Source organism: Moschus berezovskii, chromosome 2, assembly GCF_049115385.1.
Source record: "Moschus berezovskii isolate FMDL1 chromosome 2, NW_MosBer_1.0, whole genome shotgun sequence".
NCBI classification, from domain to species: domain Eukaryota; kingdom Metazoa; phylum Chordata; class Mammalia; order Artiodactyla; family Moschidae; genus Moschus; species Moschus berezovskii.
In genome coordinates, this window is record NC_142461.1 from 42,228,176 (window position 1) to 42,244,297 (window position 16,122).

Here is a 16,122-nt window from a genome sequence, read left to right on the forward strand (position 1 = left end):
GATAATATAGGCTTAGTAAATCAGTAGGTTTGGTAGCCAGGTTTATAACTTTATTCCTTTGAGTGGTGGTGGTGGTGGTGGTGTAGTCACTAAATTGAGTCCGACTCTTGAAACCCTCTGGACTATAGCCCACCAGGCTTCTCTGTCCATGGAATTCTCCAGGCAAGAATACTGAAGTGTATTGCCATTCCTTTCTTCAAGGGATCTTTCCGACCCAGGGATTGAACCCGGGTCTCCTGCATTGCAACTGAACCACAAGGGAAGCCCAAAATTAGTAATTTTAGTTTATTTTCTAACCTTTTCTTTTTGACTACGTTGCATGGCTTGTGGGATCTTAGTTCCTTGACCAAGGGTCATGGCAGTGAAAGCGCTGAGTCCTAATCACTGGACCGCCAGGGAATGCCCCTACTTTAGTTTGTTTTTGAATAAAGACATTTTAAACTTGAGTTTATTGAACTTTTCAGAACTTGTCTTCATTTTGATACCCAACCCTGTACTTGAGTTGAAGTGCACTTTTCCACAACAAAGTCTGCTTAACCCCACCAATTGCTTTCAAGGGAAATCTTTTCTACTCTGAGAATGTTTCCTTCACCATTAAAAACTGGCTGTTTTTATAGTGATTACTCTAGTTCCTAACAGTCGATTTTTTTATATTGGAAAGGAAATCAGTGTAACTGCCATTTTATGAAAATTCCTTAGAAATAGGAGACATGTGAGAGGGAAAGAGCAGAGAGTAACGCAGAAACATGGGATAAGGTAACCAACAAACTGAGCTGAGCACTTGCTTTTTTGCTGAGATATTCGTGTGAGTTCTGGGTTCTCGGCTGTCCCTCCAGCTGAAAGAGCCCAAGAGCAGAAGAGCTAACAGGGCTCCTCCTGCACAGCCTTTTATCTGAAATGTGAACCGATCTGGTTCGTTTTCTGTTTTAATGTCTTAATATATAACTTTGGGTAAAAACATACCTGTAATCAGATAGTCACCCCGGGTTTTAAATAGGTAATCCTTAGATTCCTGGGCACTGAACACTGTTGAGATGGCTGTGAGAGTGCTGCCAGTGACCCGAAGGTGTGGTTCAGGCTCACCTGCCCTGCCGTGAATATGTCACTCTTGCTCTCCAACCCAGTCCTTATAGAATGTCGTTCCAGTGCATGGTTTTTGTGGTCAGGATGGTAGAAGCCCCGCTAATTTGTTGATAGCTCTTGTTTACCCAGGAAAGAACGGAGACCTCCTCCCCACCACCGAAGAGGCCGAGGAACTTGAACGGGCCTTGCAGGCCGTGACTTCTCTCGAGTGCCTGAGTACCATTGGGGTGCTCACCCAGTCAGATGGTGTGCCCGTCCAGGAGCTGTCAGACAGAGGAATAGGGGTGTTCTCCACAGGGACGGGAGCATCGGGGATCCCATCCTTGAGCCGAGAGGTCAACACGGACCTGGGGGAGCTGCTGAATGGGCGTATAGTCCACGACAACTTCTCTAGCCTAGAGCTGGATGAGAGCCTGCTCCGTTCAGCTACCTTGTCTAACCCACCTACACCCCTGGCAGGGCAGATCCAGGGGCAGTTCTCTGCCCCCGCCAGCGTCGGCCTTACTTCTGCCACTCTGATGAGCCAGAGTGCCCTTGGGGAGAGAGCCTTCCCAGGACAGTTTCATGGACTTCATGATGGCAGCCATGCCTCCCAGAGGCCACATCCTGCCCAGCTGCTGAGCAAGGCAGATGACCTAATCACCTCACGACAGCAATACAGCAGTGATCACTCACACTCCTCGCCCCATGGAAGCCATTATGACAGCGAGCACGTGCCGTCTCCCTACAGTGACCACATCACCTCTCCCCACACGACATCTTACTCTGGTGATAACATGGCAGCTACCTTCTCAGCAGAGATGCCCGTCATGGCGCAGCACTTGCTCCCGACGCCACTTGAGGTGCCACTCGGAGGGGTCGTGAACCCCAGAACTCACTGGGGCAATCTCCCCGTCAACCTCGGAGACCCCTCTCCGTTCAGCAACCTTCTCGTCGCCGATGGGCATCTTCTTTCCACGTCCCTCTCCACGCCGCCCACCACTTCGAACTCAGAGACCACACAGCCTGCCTTCGCCACCGTGACCCCCAGCAGCTCCAGTGTGCTTCCGGGGTTACCGCAGACCAGCTTCAGTGGCATGGGGCCTTCCGCTGAACTGCTGGCCTCCACCTCCCCCAAGCAGCAACTCCCTCAGTTCAGCGCAGCCTTCGGCCACCAGCTGAGTTCTCACAGTGGCATCCCCAAGGACCTGCAGCCCAGCCACAGCTCGATAGCGCCTCCCACAGGCTTCACAGTAACAGGTGCCACAGCTACAAGTACCAATAACGCGTCTTCTCCCTTTCCCTCCCCTAACTGAGTGTGTCTGTGTGTTTGCAGGCAGGTGGGGAACCTGGTGTTTTCTATCTTCTTTTCCCTCTTTATCACCCACCCCCTGTCCCCTTTTTCCTAAAGAAGATTTTGAAAATAACAGACGGGGACTAGAGGAGAACTCCCCTTCTCCAGTTAAACAAGCTCCCCCTGCGGTGGACCTCGCGTCAGTGTTCACATGTGCTCCTTGGCACTGGTGCTTGTTCCCTCCTGGCGGGTCCACCCTCCCCCCAATGGTTTCCTTAGCGGCTCAGCACAGTGACTGGATAGAATCGACTATCAGCAGCAAGTCCTAGAAGTGGAAGATACCTCAGATTACCAGTGCCCTTTACTATTTCTTAGTATTGCAGATCAATGCTTTCCATTCTAATACCAGGTCTTTACACAGGTGGTTCTAGCTAGAATGAGCCTGTCCATCGAGTTCTGTGTAAGAGATGGCAAACGGTATGCAGAGGCAGATTTAAAGCCTCTGTCTTAGCACCAACTGCTCAACAAACACCACATGAGGCCAGGATTCCATTCCTAATTGTGATCATGTTTAATTAAAAAGAAAAAGAATTAGTCTTTTGACTGCCTGTGTGTATGTGTGCGCCCACGCGTGTATTTCTGTGCAGGGCAGGAAGCAGCTGTCCCATTGTTGTTGGTTTTTTTTTTCTTATTTCCTAATAAGTAGAAGTCTCTTCTCCTTTCCCACATCTCAGAGCCCTAATAAGGTTGGTCATTCTTTCCCACTGAGTTAGCCAACCTTGGTGAATGGGGAAGGGTGGCGGTCTGGCGGCATAAGTAGCACAACCCTTTTCTGCTAAGTTAGCCCAGAACACAAAAAGCTGAATTCACATCAGTGCCCTGCGGATGTGGTGAAGAGCTTGGCCAGAGGGACTGCACGGGTTGCTGCGATTCTGAGGTCTGGTGGTTGGTTGTATTACCTTTTTAGACATGCATTTGTTTCTGAATCCCTCTTCCATGGAATATATTCGCAAGATGTAATTAAAGAAAATATTTCGATGTGAAAAGCAGGATAGTTCAAGATTGGTTTGGAGAGATGGGATCTGTGAACTCCTTGATCCATCTTTTGCTTTGGGATTTTTCATGTTTACAGTAGTGATTCTTTGGTAAAGTTTGTAAAATGTTGATGACACTTGTAGAATCAATGTACCAGTTGTGAAGTGACATGTAATATCTGAAGGATACACATTTTAAAATTTTCTTTCAAAGCAAAATATGGAAATTAGACATAAATCTTACTCACCCTTTGGTACTTTTAAAATAATTTTTTAAGTATTTAGGTTTAAGTTTGGGGAATTTTTTTGAAATACCAGATGCTTGAAGGTTAAAAATCATATTGGATAGTTTAGTAAGTTGGTGACTATGAAATGAATATGTGAGGTTTCTTTTTAACCTGCCTTCTCCCCGACCCCCCACCCTCCGCCCAAGGGTGGAACTAGATTTTAAAGGCATCTGTTCTCTGCTTTTGCTGAGAAGTTTCACTGTCCCTTGAGATACCATTGGCTATTTATACCTGAATCTAGTCTAATTTACATATATATATTTTAAAAGATGCGTAGAGAGAACATATCTATTAATGATGTGATATAATAATTCATTTGTCAGGGAATATTTGATCTTAATTCCTTTTCAATAGGTAAAGATTTGGATGTATTTTCCTACTTCCTCTATGTATTTCTCTTTATGCCATGCTAATTCTAACCAGTCCCTTCTTTTGAAAGCTTTTCTTTCTCTGCTTTTTAAAGGAATGATGGTGATCAGCAGGCATTATGCAGATACCACGTGCCTGAGATTATGGAGGGGAAATGTCACATGACTGTATGAAATCATGATATGCCCTATTTTGTATTTATTGAAGTTTTCTTTTTGTGGGCCAAAAATATGTTTGTAATATATTTAGTTTTTTTTTTAATCATGATAATTGATTGGAAGATTTATTTTTTAATAGCTTTGCCTTTTTTGCAGATCGTGAACTTTCTAAATTATAAAATTATGTCACAAAGCAAAATTATATTTGGTAGCACCGTAAATTTTTATTCTGAATGGTGAGAACAGATAATTTGAATATTTCTCACCTGTGAACCTATGTTAGTAAGCTTTTTAATTTTAATGTACTGTAATGAAATGATTATGAGTAGTTACCTCTGCTCAAAAGTGTCATTTAGTTCACTGAACTCTTCACATCCCATTATAACCATCACACGCGAATTGTCCATTCCTAGTGATTCAGTTCCGTCTCCATTGTGTACTAATCACAGGCTGTAGCAGAGCAGCCCGTTGACTTTCTTTTTTACTGAGGTAAAAGTGGTACATACACATTGACTTTCTTATCAGCCCTTCTTTGACAGTGAAGGGAAAGTCATGGGATGTCGATTTGAATTTTTCTGGCAATTTGTCCCTTGTGGTAGCTGCTTAAAATTCTTCAGTTATCAAAACTGAGTTTGCAGTAAGTTGCACATTTTATTGTTTGCAATTTTCTGTTTTCTGTGCATTTTTAAGCCCTTTCCTGCTTTCTGGTATGGAGGCATGAAATGATCAGGAATGTTGCCAGTTACAGCTTCACACCAAAAACTTTTGAGTAAATTCATTTTTGTGTAGATGCCCACAATAATAGCTGAAGAAAGGGCACCCGTAGAAAGTACCCGTGTAGATTTAAGAAAGTAGCAAAAAAACAAACTTTTCTTCTCACTTTGTCTACTTCAAAAGGAATATCCGAACTTGCGATTCACTTTACTCTTGCTGTTTCTTGTGAGTCCCTTTTTGGAAAGAGAAGAACATCTGTGAACCCAGAGATAACCTTACGTTGTTGTTTTAGCTAATGGAGCAATTTAGTCTCTTAGTAGTAGGTTTGCTATTAACATGTAAAGAAAGGAATGAAATATCTTTTACTCCAGAAATATGAAAATTAGTGTCTTTTAAAATAGGAGTTAATGCTCCAATAAGGCAATACTGGAATCAGAAACAAATTTTATATAAGGTTCTATCTAATTAGGTGGATACTAGCTTTCATTTTAGTGTTAAACATGAGAAATAGTGGCAAAGAAGGTTCACTCTGTTTGTGCAGTTCTTTGGGACCATTTATAAAGGCCAGTTAGATTGTGTTAATGTGATTCAATTTACAAAGTTGCTGCAGTTAATGGATACATTCTGTGCTCTGAGAATCTGAATTCCATGCTAATGTATAATGCTCACGGGCTGTGATCTATAGCATCCGAAGGAAAGATGTATTTTTCTCCTTTACACACTCTACATTACTGTTAATATTATTTTAGTTAAAGTACTTAAGACATTGATTTTCTTCTGTACAAATGGCTTAGCAGTTTGCACGTCTGGGTAGATTATGTCGTTAGTAAACAATCCACAATAGTAAATAGCAATTACATTTAACCCACCAAGTGACAGACTATGCAATGGAAAAATTTTCTAATTATCACCACATAGCTTATATGGCAAAGGATTCTTTTCTCTAGTAACCTACCATGTGAACTAGAACTGTCTCATAAATGACTTCCTGAGCAATTTCATGTTGGCAGGCAGTGTGATGTGCCTAGAGTCCCTCCATGAAAAGAGTATAATTTAATGAGAAGCAAATAGTAGGTATGGACATAAAGTTGGAAAAAAATTTTTCTTTTCCTTAAAATCATAGTTATTGTCTTGAGTGGTTTAAGGCTTTATAAAGAAAGCCAATACTTTATCTTTGCCAAATAATTATTTATAATATTAATTTCTTAAATAAGCCCAATCTCTCAACTGCAAGTTCAGCAGCAGCATTTTCTGTGACTAACACTAAAGCTTTTCCTTATCAGAGCTCGTTCAGTCCATGATCGTAATCCACAGAGGCAAACCCATGATACACACAGCCTGCCCTACCTGTGTGATTTTCTTCTTACCTGAAAAAAATATTTCTATTGATCCATACCATTGGGCTTTTATCATTTGGCACTAGAACTTGAGCCTGTGTAGGTCACACCCATCCCGTAAGTTCACTGATACTTGCCTGCAGTCCTTCCTGTGCCCCTGCCTGGTGGGGGTGGTGATGGTTTTGTTAGCTTCATCCGCCGTGTTTGTGGGAGGCAAGTTGCCTTTTTCTCCAAGTTAGTTCAAAAGGTTGCTGTGGTTTGGTATTGCAAAGAGCTGAGGCTATTAATAACACTAAACTATCATTTCAAGCTAATAGGTTTGAAATTCGTTTAAAATTTGTTTAGGTATTTAGTTTCTGGTTTCTTCATCCTCTTTCTTTTTAGCCTTCTTTTAACACTCATATTAAATTCTGTTTTTAATCTGGTGTATATAGAATAATGCAGTGGTTGTGTAAATGGTCAACAGAATTCTGCAGTTTAATGAGGCAATTTAAAGGATTCCTTGGAAGAAAGTGTAGTCAGTCCGAATGTTTCATCACAGACAGCTACATTGCTCCAAGGATTTTTTTTTCCTGCCGTGAATTATATTTCTTGGAGAAGGGTGAGTGTGGGAATATATATGTGACAGAACATAGGTTCCCCTCCCCAATACATTGAAAACAACTGAATTTTAATGGGCATTCTATAGAAAAGTAAAACAATATAGTGACTGCTTAATACCTTGAACTTTATAAAGATTTCTAATATCATATATTGAAGTGAAGTTGCTCAGTCGTGCCCGACTCTGCCACCCTGTGGACTGTAGCCTACCAGGTTGCTCCGTCCATGGAATTCTCCAGGCAAGAATACTGGAGTGGGTTGCCATTTCCTTAGCTCCAGGGGATCTTCCTGACCCAGGGATCAAACCCGGGTCTCCCGCATTGCAGGCAGATGCCTTACCCTCTGAACCACCAGGGAAGCCCAATATCATATGTTGGAGGGACACAAAATCCATGTTTAGTAAATTAAAGCAACATTTTTTTTTTATAATACTGTCTTTCAAAAGATGCGTAATAAGAGATCAGTGAAGAATATATGTGAATATCTCTTAAGTGTTTTTTTCTGATCAGTGAGTTAGGAAAGAAAACATAAAACATAAATGAGTAATTATGTCTCTTTTAATAACCAGTGTCATTAATGCAAAAGTTGTGGGTCAAACTTAGCCTTATTTCTAAATAGCAAAAATTCTCTTTTTACTCCTACTCTGATTTTTTGTTAGCTTCCCTCTCTCTGCACTGTGATACAGAGCAAATAAAAGGAAACTTGGCATTTGAGAGAGAGTGAAAGAGCAAATGTGGGATGACTTTTTCCCCCCAGGTTCCCAAAGCTTGGGAATGTTTGGCTACTTTGAATGGCAGCGTTGTGGTGGTCTCAAGTGCAGTCTGGGAAAACAGTCTTCTAAGAGAAAACCTGTCTCACTCTTAGCAAAGTAGGGGAGCACAGCTTTCCTTCCGTTCTTCCCTTCTGCCTGCTTGCTCAGCCCACCCCCAGCCCTGAAGTGTGTGTACACACACACATGTATGATCTGTACTGCTCCTGGCCCAAGAGAACCTTTTCTTTCACTTGGTTCTTTTTTTTTTTAAGCTGGGGGCCACTGAAGTAAGCTCTGTATGCACCCAAAGTTCCCCGTGGAAAACTTTTCAACATGCAGTGCAGAAGGCTCCAATGCAGTTTAAATGCCACCCTTGCTTTTACTTGGACAATAGACTGATTTGCCCTGACATGGCTCCACCCTGCGTCACTGAAGTACAGTTGGCTCCAGCCGATGAGCCTGGAAAGGATGGGAAGGTTTGGTACTTAGGACGTTGTCTTCATCTGCTCAGAAGGGTTGAATCAGTTCCTCTCAACGGTGATAATTCTTTTCACTGTATAGTGTTGAGTATGTCTCAGGGATTCCTTGTGGAAATTAGGGCAGTTTTTAAAATAAGAAATTAGTTTTAAAAGCAACTAAAGGTGACTCATCATTGAGAGAGCGCAGGAAAGAGAAAACGTTTGGTTTCGTAGCCCATGGTGTCTTGCTTGGGACGCTTCTCCTTCTCCTTCAGGCTCTCATCTCAGCCTCAGCATACAGAATCCTTTCCCACCACGCACAGCTTTAAAACTTTTATTTAAAAATTTCCTTCCCCAATGAGCTTTCAGAATACTTATTGTAGATTTTAAGAGAAAAGGTATATTAATTTATGCTATTAACATCACCTCATAAATTATAAGTTTTATACTAAAGCTGTATTGAGTGTAATGAATTATGTTGCCTATGTGTTTAATAGCTAAAAAATTATATATGAGCTTTTTTTTTTTTTTTTTGACAAAACAAACTAGTGAAGCACCTTTTTACACTGGATCTCCGCCGTGTCAAGGTGTATAGCTATCCTTTGCTACCTTGCAGATATATAAAATAGAAGGATATCCTGGGGCCTCAAAATGTAGAACACCTTTAGACCATTTATTACTGCTCATAGAACCGTTGAGAAATCACGTTTCCTTAGTAAATGATCTGTGGTTTACACTTAAGATGGCTAGAAGCTTAGTTACAGGGTAAATAGAAATACATAGATCAAGTAAAAACTCCCAACTACGGTAGCTGGAATTTGTAAATTAAGTTTTTAAGACCTCTTTTATTTCCTATGGATTTATTCTTTTAATTACAGTTTATTCTGTAAGTTGGGAAGTAAAATAGGAAAAACAATAAATCTAGATGTTCTCAGTGTCTTATTCAGGAACTTTTTATCCCTCCTCACTAAGGAATTCCCACTGTGACTTAAAAATAGAATTACAGTACTTGTGTGCATGTATTTGTCTGTGTTTTTACACACATGCAAAAATATACATTGGGGGCACGTGTATGAGAGATGAATGTGTGCTTATGTAAAAAGAGAAAGGCAACAGAATGTATGGTAGAAATATGATTTATTTAGTTGAGGGCGTTGGAGTTTCTTTCTCATTGTCTCTTTTGTATAAATACACCAAATTCTTGATTGTGTTACGTTAAAAGGCTAGCTCTGATATCATGTGCATTTTATTTCAAACTTTTGATTAGCTTATGCTATGTTTTTAAAATAACACAAGAAACAGCAGGTTCTAAGACCAGCCTCTTGCTTTTGAGTGTAAAAATAAGAGAAAAACAGACCTGGGCATGAGCTGTGTTTATCTATTGGGGTGATGGGACCAGAGATCAGTTGAACCTTTTTTACGTTAGCAATATATTTCTTCATATTCTGAGTTATAAAATATGATTGATCACCTTTTCTTGGTGAAATAAAGAAAAGTAGAGGCCTTTTATAAAGAATGCCATTTTTAAAGGGGCTCCTTTGTTTAAAGAGTTGGTGGGATCATTTCACCATGCACATTTCAAAGCTGGGTTGATTTCAGTTATTTCCAAAATATTTCTTTTTAATTACTCAGTTGTGTTGTTATTTATGAAGTTAGCATGTCCCCAAACCACCATATTTTGGCTATAGGAAAATTATGCTACCCTTGACTTTTTACCTGGTTTATATGCAATTTTAAAAAAATGCATTCCTGTATTTTGAGTTTTGTCATTTTGCTATACATTCATTACTGGAATGTCTGGTGGTCTAAAATAGTCAAAGCTAGAGTTTTATTAAATGCTCCAATCACATTTATTTTTAATATTAAAAAATCATGTACTTTGAAACATGTTAAAACAACTCCTGGTAAATAACGTCTGGATTTGTCATTATCTCTGAAGCCTCATTCATTTTAGATATACTCAAGACCTAGGAAAGCTTTTTGTATGTTGTTTTTACAGTTGTATTTTTTGCAGCATCTCCCAGTTTCCTTCACTCTTGCTTTATGGTTTTTTAAAAAATCTGCGTATTCCTTGTACATATGCATGCAAATGAAAGAAGGGAGGTTGCATTGGTGCCATTTCTCCCTTCAGTTACTGGTTAATGGGATTTGCTAGAATAAATTCCCCCAATTGAAGGGTGAAACTAAGCCCTTTTGTGTATATCTGTACAGAGATGTGTATATGGGATGTGGTGGCACTTTGCTGAATGTGAACTTGCCTTGTCAATGGAAAGATTGAGAAGTATTATGTTTATTTATACATTTGTATAAATCTATATATACACGTATGTATATGTGTGTGTATAGATAAATCTATATACATATATTTCCCTAAAAGAAAAAAAGTGTGTGTATAATAGATAAACAGCCTTTGTTAAGCAAGATGATACGTCTTTGGAGAATTGTGGATTATTCTACAAGCAAGAAGAGGGACAGTCTAGTGTAATCATCAGAGCATACAAAGATGGAAGTCCTTAGGGTTTAGTCTTGTTTATGAATTCCTCTTAGAGTTGTTCTTACTTGCCAATCCCACTATTCTTCATTTTCATTGACTTCTAAGTCAGTCTCTCATCACTTAAAAATCACACCTCTTTGTGTTTTTTTTCTCCTTCATTAGGTCCTTTTCCCCAGAATCATTTGGCCTAACTGTGTTTCATTAACACTTCACTTGTCTCTGAAATTTCCCGGAAGACACAAATTTTGGCAATACTTTCTATGGTAATTTTGAGAATTGGGCATCATTTGTCTCAAAAACAACCAACCAATAAACAAAAGACCAACATTCAAACAGAACTACTTTGAAAGTTTTACCTAGATAATTTGGGGATGTTTTACCTAAATTGAAAAAACATAATTGTGCTTTTATGATTGACATTAATATTAGATTTATTTTGTCATTTATTGTCACTAATTTGTCATTTTAAAATTTTGTTTTACTTTGAGATTTGATTACACTTTTACCATTTTCATTTTAATGGAAAGCCTCTTGAATTCTATAACTCATTTTCTTCACGATGAAACTGCTTTAATGAATTCTTGTGTAATGAATTCTGCTATATTTCCTTTTGACTTTTCTCGTATTTGTGACATTCTGTTTTAACTTTGCTGCAGCTCTCTAGAAAACTTGCATCCCTATATATTGTGCCTTTAAAGCTTTTATGCACACACAGACAGAAGTGTATATATACATGTTGGAGCATGTGTACATATACTTTCCTATATACTCACACAGTATGTCTCTAGTATATATTGTGTGAGTGAATATATATTCAAAGGCAATGAAATGTTGCTCTCTAGATATATATGTATATAAATAGTGTTGATATATTGTATATACACATGTATATGTATGAGTTTTAAATGGCAATCTTTTACATTTAGCAAAATGCTACCCCTACTGGAATATTGTCACTGCGATAGCAGTTGTATGTAATGATTTAAAATACATTATCAAAAGTTATTTAAAGAACATTTAGAAGTCTCATCTAAAGAGGTCCACACATTATTTATTTCTCCTCCTTTTCCTTTTATTGTTATTATTTTTTTTAACAGAAAGGGAGACTGTCATTTTAAAAATGCCACCTATCCCAGGAGAGGAAGAGAACTGGAGACTCACTTGAGGACCCTCATGTGTCTTCCTGTCTCTGAAATGGAGATATACCACAAACCAGCCTGTTTATTTCAGTTGTAAAGCAACCCTAACATTTCCATTACCGTATGTCATCCACCATCTCCCAGATCAACTTAATTCACCAATTTGCCTCTTCCTTTCATTAATAATTAATGATCATTGAGATCATTTTGCCTGGGGGAAGTTAACTACTCTCTAGCTGCAGGGAAATTTATCACCTACTTGTTATTCTGCCTTGTTCAAAATTCAACTTTGAGAAGACAGCTCTCTGGTGAAACTATCTTAAGCAGGTTTTACATTTATTTAGTCAAAGTTCTTCCCAGACATTTTTTTTTTTTTTAAGAACTCCAAGTCTTCATGTACCTGACCTGGATTTAATTCTTACTCCCCGCAGCTTCAGGTATTTTTCCTTAGTATATCAATTTGACATGCTGAATGGAAGAATACTAAGAAAAAACTGGTCAGTATTTTATTTTGTGATGAGTTGGCAGCAGATTCCATTTCAAGACCTTCTAGAGAGAGGAGTGTAGATGGACAATCCTAAATTGTAAGATGTCAACAAAAAACAGATGGAGTAAGAATAGCCCTGAAGACACAAATAGAGAAGTTGGGGTTTGAGGGATTTCACAGAGTAGCTTAGCTGAAACTTGATATCAGAAGCAGCCTTTAACAGAAGCCTCTTGGCAGTTGTATGGTACTAACCAGAGTACTGAAGTGCACGCTGAAACCAAGTTGCAGTGGGAAATCAAAGGTGAGGTAACATTCAAAACCAGGAAAACAACAGGTTGCACAGTTTTGAAATCTCTTCTAACAAAGTAGCTGCACGGTAGCAAGGATGAGCCGTTCTCAAAGCCCTTCCTTTTCAGTGTTCTCCTTCACCTTGGCACACAAGTATGTTCAACAGGCCATACATTAGAATATATATACAAAAAAAAATTAAAGCTGCTTAAAGGGAACTTACAAACTGAGACTCTCCTCTACGTTAATAGTGGCTAGAAGCTTAGTTATATGCACAGAAGCTAGAAGCCGCTTGTTTCTACACAGATTGTAGGAGCAAGATGAGGTTGGCAGATTTGGGGACAGGGCCCCCACTTCTGAGGAAAGGCGTATCCATGGTATTGGGTGTGCTATTGCTGGTGGGGAGACCACATTTGGGGAAATGATGGGCTTTGGTTTGTAATTTCCCTTTAAACAAGAAGAGTTGGCTCACATTTTCCATGTATATCTCAATGAATGTACTGTATTACCATTTTAAAAATTTGATGAAATAATAATGGATTGGTCTCCTTTTGTTTTCTGGTCCTTGTTTAATTTGTTTAAGGGTTTTTGTATACAAAAGTTTACATTTTTATGTATATTTTTCTTGTGTAAAAACTGATGTAATATGTGTATAAAACACTGTATGTATTATCTGTATATAGTGTGACAAAATGATTTTTCTTTCTTTCTTTTGGATGTATTAATAAATCTTGCTGTGAAGTAGCCTTGCTCTTGGTTTAATTTCTTTTGCCTGGATGTTGATGGAAGCTGTTAATCCGGAGTAAAGATTTTTTTCCCCCTTGTTAGCTCGAGTATATATACATGTTTTTTATATCTTAAATTTTGGCAAGAACTCCAGGGGACTTTATTCATGGTTTGTGTGAGAATAGGGAGAGGTTTAACTTGACATGTACGTATAAGATGTATGAGGGAGGGTGGTGAGGAGTAGAGTGGAGAAGTTAATAGGGATGAGAGCATAGTGAGCATGGAAGGCTAGACCAGGCAGTGGAACAAGGGAGGGATGGGGACTAACCCGATATCACCATTTAAGAGATTCATGATAGAGAGGTGAGTTGGGATGTTGCTAGTGCAATGGTTAGGCTTGCTAATGAAATCAAGACTGTGGCAGTGAAAAGTGGAAAGAAGGAGGAATTCAAAAAAGCTTGGGAACACTCAGACGTCAGGAGCAAGGGAGGAGGAAGAGAAACTAAAACAAGACTTCATCTCTAGATTTCTGGAAGAATAATGGTACTAATGGTAAAAGTGGAGAGACCACTCTCAACACATAAGGGTTTTCAGAGTCAGTTATTTTTTCCAATGGTTTTAAATACATAAAGTTTGAGTCAGAAACAGGGGCATCCTCTCTGTTGGCATGGCCCACTGGTTATAGTTAGGGCTTGGAAGAGAGAATCAAACTGAAGTTAGAAATCAGAAGTTATGGACATAGAGTTGCTTGTTGAAGCCAGCTATAAATGAGGAAGAACGATAAGGACAAAATTTGGAGACCACTTCTACATAATCTGTTATATTTTACTTACAGGCCTAAACGAGCTTGAGTAGTTTTTCTAGAGTCTCTTAACAGAGTAACGGTAAGCAGACTGACTTGCCTAGGGGTGATAGTATTGAGGAAAGGCCCTCCCCACCCCTGGCCTCATGAGGGCCTGTAGACATTCATCCTTCACACTCCTTTCCAATGACTTGTTCATCCCACCTGGACAGGATACTCGGTGTCCGTACTATTAGCGCCTGAAGCCCCAGCCCCTAGCACAGTGTGGCTGTCCATAATCACAGGAAAGTATTACTTAATGAATTCAGTACTCTGAAGAAGTTCATGACTGGAAAGAATGCAGATTTGAAGAGCCTTAGAGGATCTGGTGAGAGGCAATGTGGCAACTGGTGAAGGCTACGGACTTTGGAGTAAGACTTCCTTTATTCTAATCTTGGCTCCAGTATCTACAAACCTTGTGATCTCCGGTAAGTCACTTAACCTCTCCCTTCTTCGCTTTCCTCAACCATTAAAAGCAATGGGAGGATTACATGACACAACCTGTGGAAAGCAGGTGCAGTAGTTAGTTCCTTAGTGCACACACTAAGTAATCACTCGGTTATTTTAGTTATGCTCATTTTATGACTAGAAGAAGATAACAAACAACATAGGTGTCTGGGGGAAAGTGGAAAGAAAATAGGAAAATGAACAAAAGTTAGCTGTGTAGAAGGAGGATGCAGATAGGCAAGAAGCTTGGGCAAGAAGTTTCTAAAGATAGAGGCAGTGCTGATTTTTGTAACACGAGGATATGGGTCACCAACAGGTAGGGTTACTTTTACTCAAGTTCCAAAATATTCTAGTATGTATTCAGTTACTGAAGCCCTGTTAACTATTATTTGTAGTTGCAGCCAGCGGGGGCTGCAATCTAGTTGTGGTGCTCAGGCTTCTCATTGCAGTAGCTTCTCTTGGTGAGCACAGGATTTAGGGTGCGTGGGCTCAGGAGTTGTGGCACGGAGGTTTAGCTGCCCTGAGGCAAGTGGGATCTTCCTGGACCAGGGATCAAACCCATGTCCCCTGCATTGACAGGCAAATTCTTTACCACTGGACCATCAGGGAAGTCCTATATTTACTCTTTCATAGTGCAAAGCATTATGTAGTGGAACAAAACGTATCATTATACCCTGACTTGTAGAATATAGTTTGGATTACAAAGCATTTTAAGAGGGCTTCCCTGGTGGTTTAGTGGTAAAGAATCTGCCTGCCAGTGCAGGAGACACAGATTCGATACCTGATCCAGGAAGATCCCACAGGCCACAGAGCAACTAAACCTGTGTGCCATAGCTATTGAGCCGGTGTTCGGGAGCCTGGGAGCCACAACTACTAAGCCTGTGTGTCACAACTACTAAAGTCCACGTGCCCTAAAGCCTGTGCTGCGCAACACGAGAAGCCACTGCAGTGAGAGGCCTGCATACTGAAACTGGAGAATAGCGCCCCCTCACCGCAACTAGAGAAAAGCCAGTGTAGCAACGAAGTACCCAGCACAGCCAAAAATAAATACATAAAATTATTTTTTAAAAACGAATTTAAGAAAATAGAATATAAGGAATTAGTAGAGGGTCCTTTATCAAAAGATGTGCATGTCAGCTGCTAAACTAAAGAGTAGAAATCAGATTTACAGAGCCAAACCGTGTATTACCCCTGCAATGCAGAGAGGTCAAGATGGTGCTCTGTGTCACAGATGCTTTTTTGAGACTAACATCTTTCCCTTTCTTTTCCCTTCAGTAGCTGTCATTTCTATTTACTGCTAAACATTACACTTGCTTTTTCCACCATTACTGTTTAACCATTGCACTTTAGCTTTCACCTTATTTTCCTGAAGCTATTCTTTCCAAAGTTATTGATGAACTTTGATTCCATTCTCTGTAACCTCTCTGACCCAGTCAGCATGGCCAGTGTTACATTGTCCTGTGTCTCCACTTAATTCTCAGATTATGTCATGTCTGGGTTCTCTGTTAGTTCCAAGTCCTCTTTCTTTTCCCTAAATTTGAACATGTCTCAAACTCATTCAACCTTTTGTTATTCTTCTCTGTACACGAGCTTCCAGTGTAGGATACTTCTACTGCCTTAAATGTTGACCTCTCTG

General features: G+C 39.8%; 1 protein-coding gene across 8 annotated transcripts in view; it reads left to right on the plus strand.

Annotated features, from left to right (window-relative positions):
• INO80D (INO80 complex subunit D) overlaps positions 1-13,986 on the plus strand; it is a 71,366-nt gene extending 57,380 nt beyond the window's left edge. For 7 of the 8 annotated variants that reach the window (XM_055397540.2, XM_088828100.1, XM_055397545.2 and 4 more), the window contains one exon: positions 1,198-13,986. In XM_055397540.2, coding sequence (XP_055253515.1) covers positions 1,198-2,378 — 1,181 coding nt within the window. In that variant the 3' untranslated portion in view covers positions 2,379-13,986. The remainder of the gene's footprint in view (positions 1-1,197) is intronic. The other variant, XM_088828099.1, reaches the window with a different exon arrangement.
• The last annotated feature ends 2,136 nt before the right edge of the window (positions 13,987-16,122 follow it).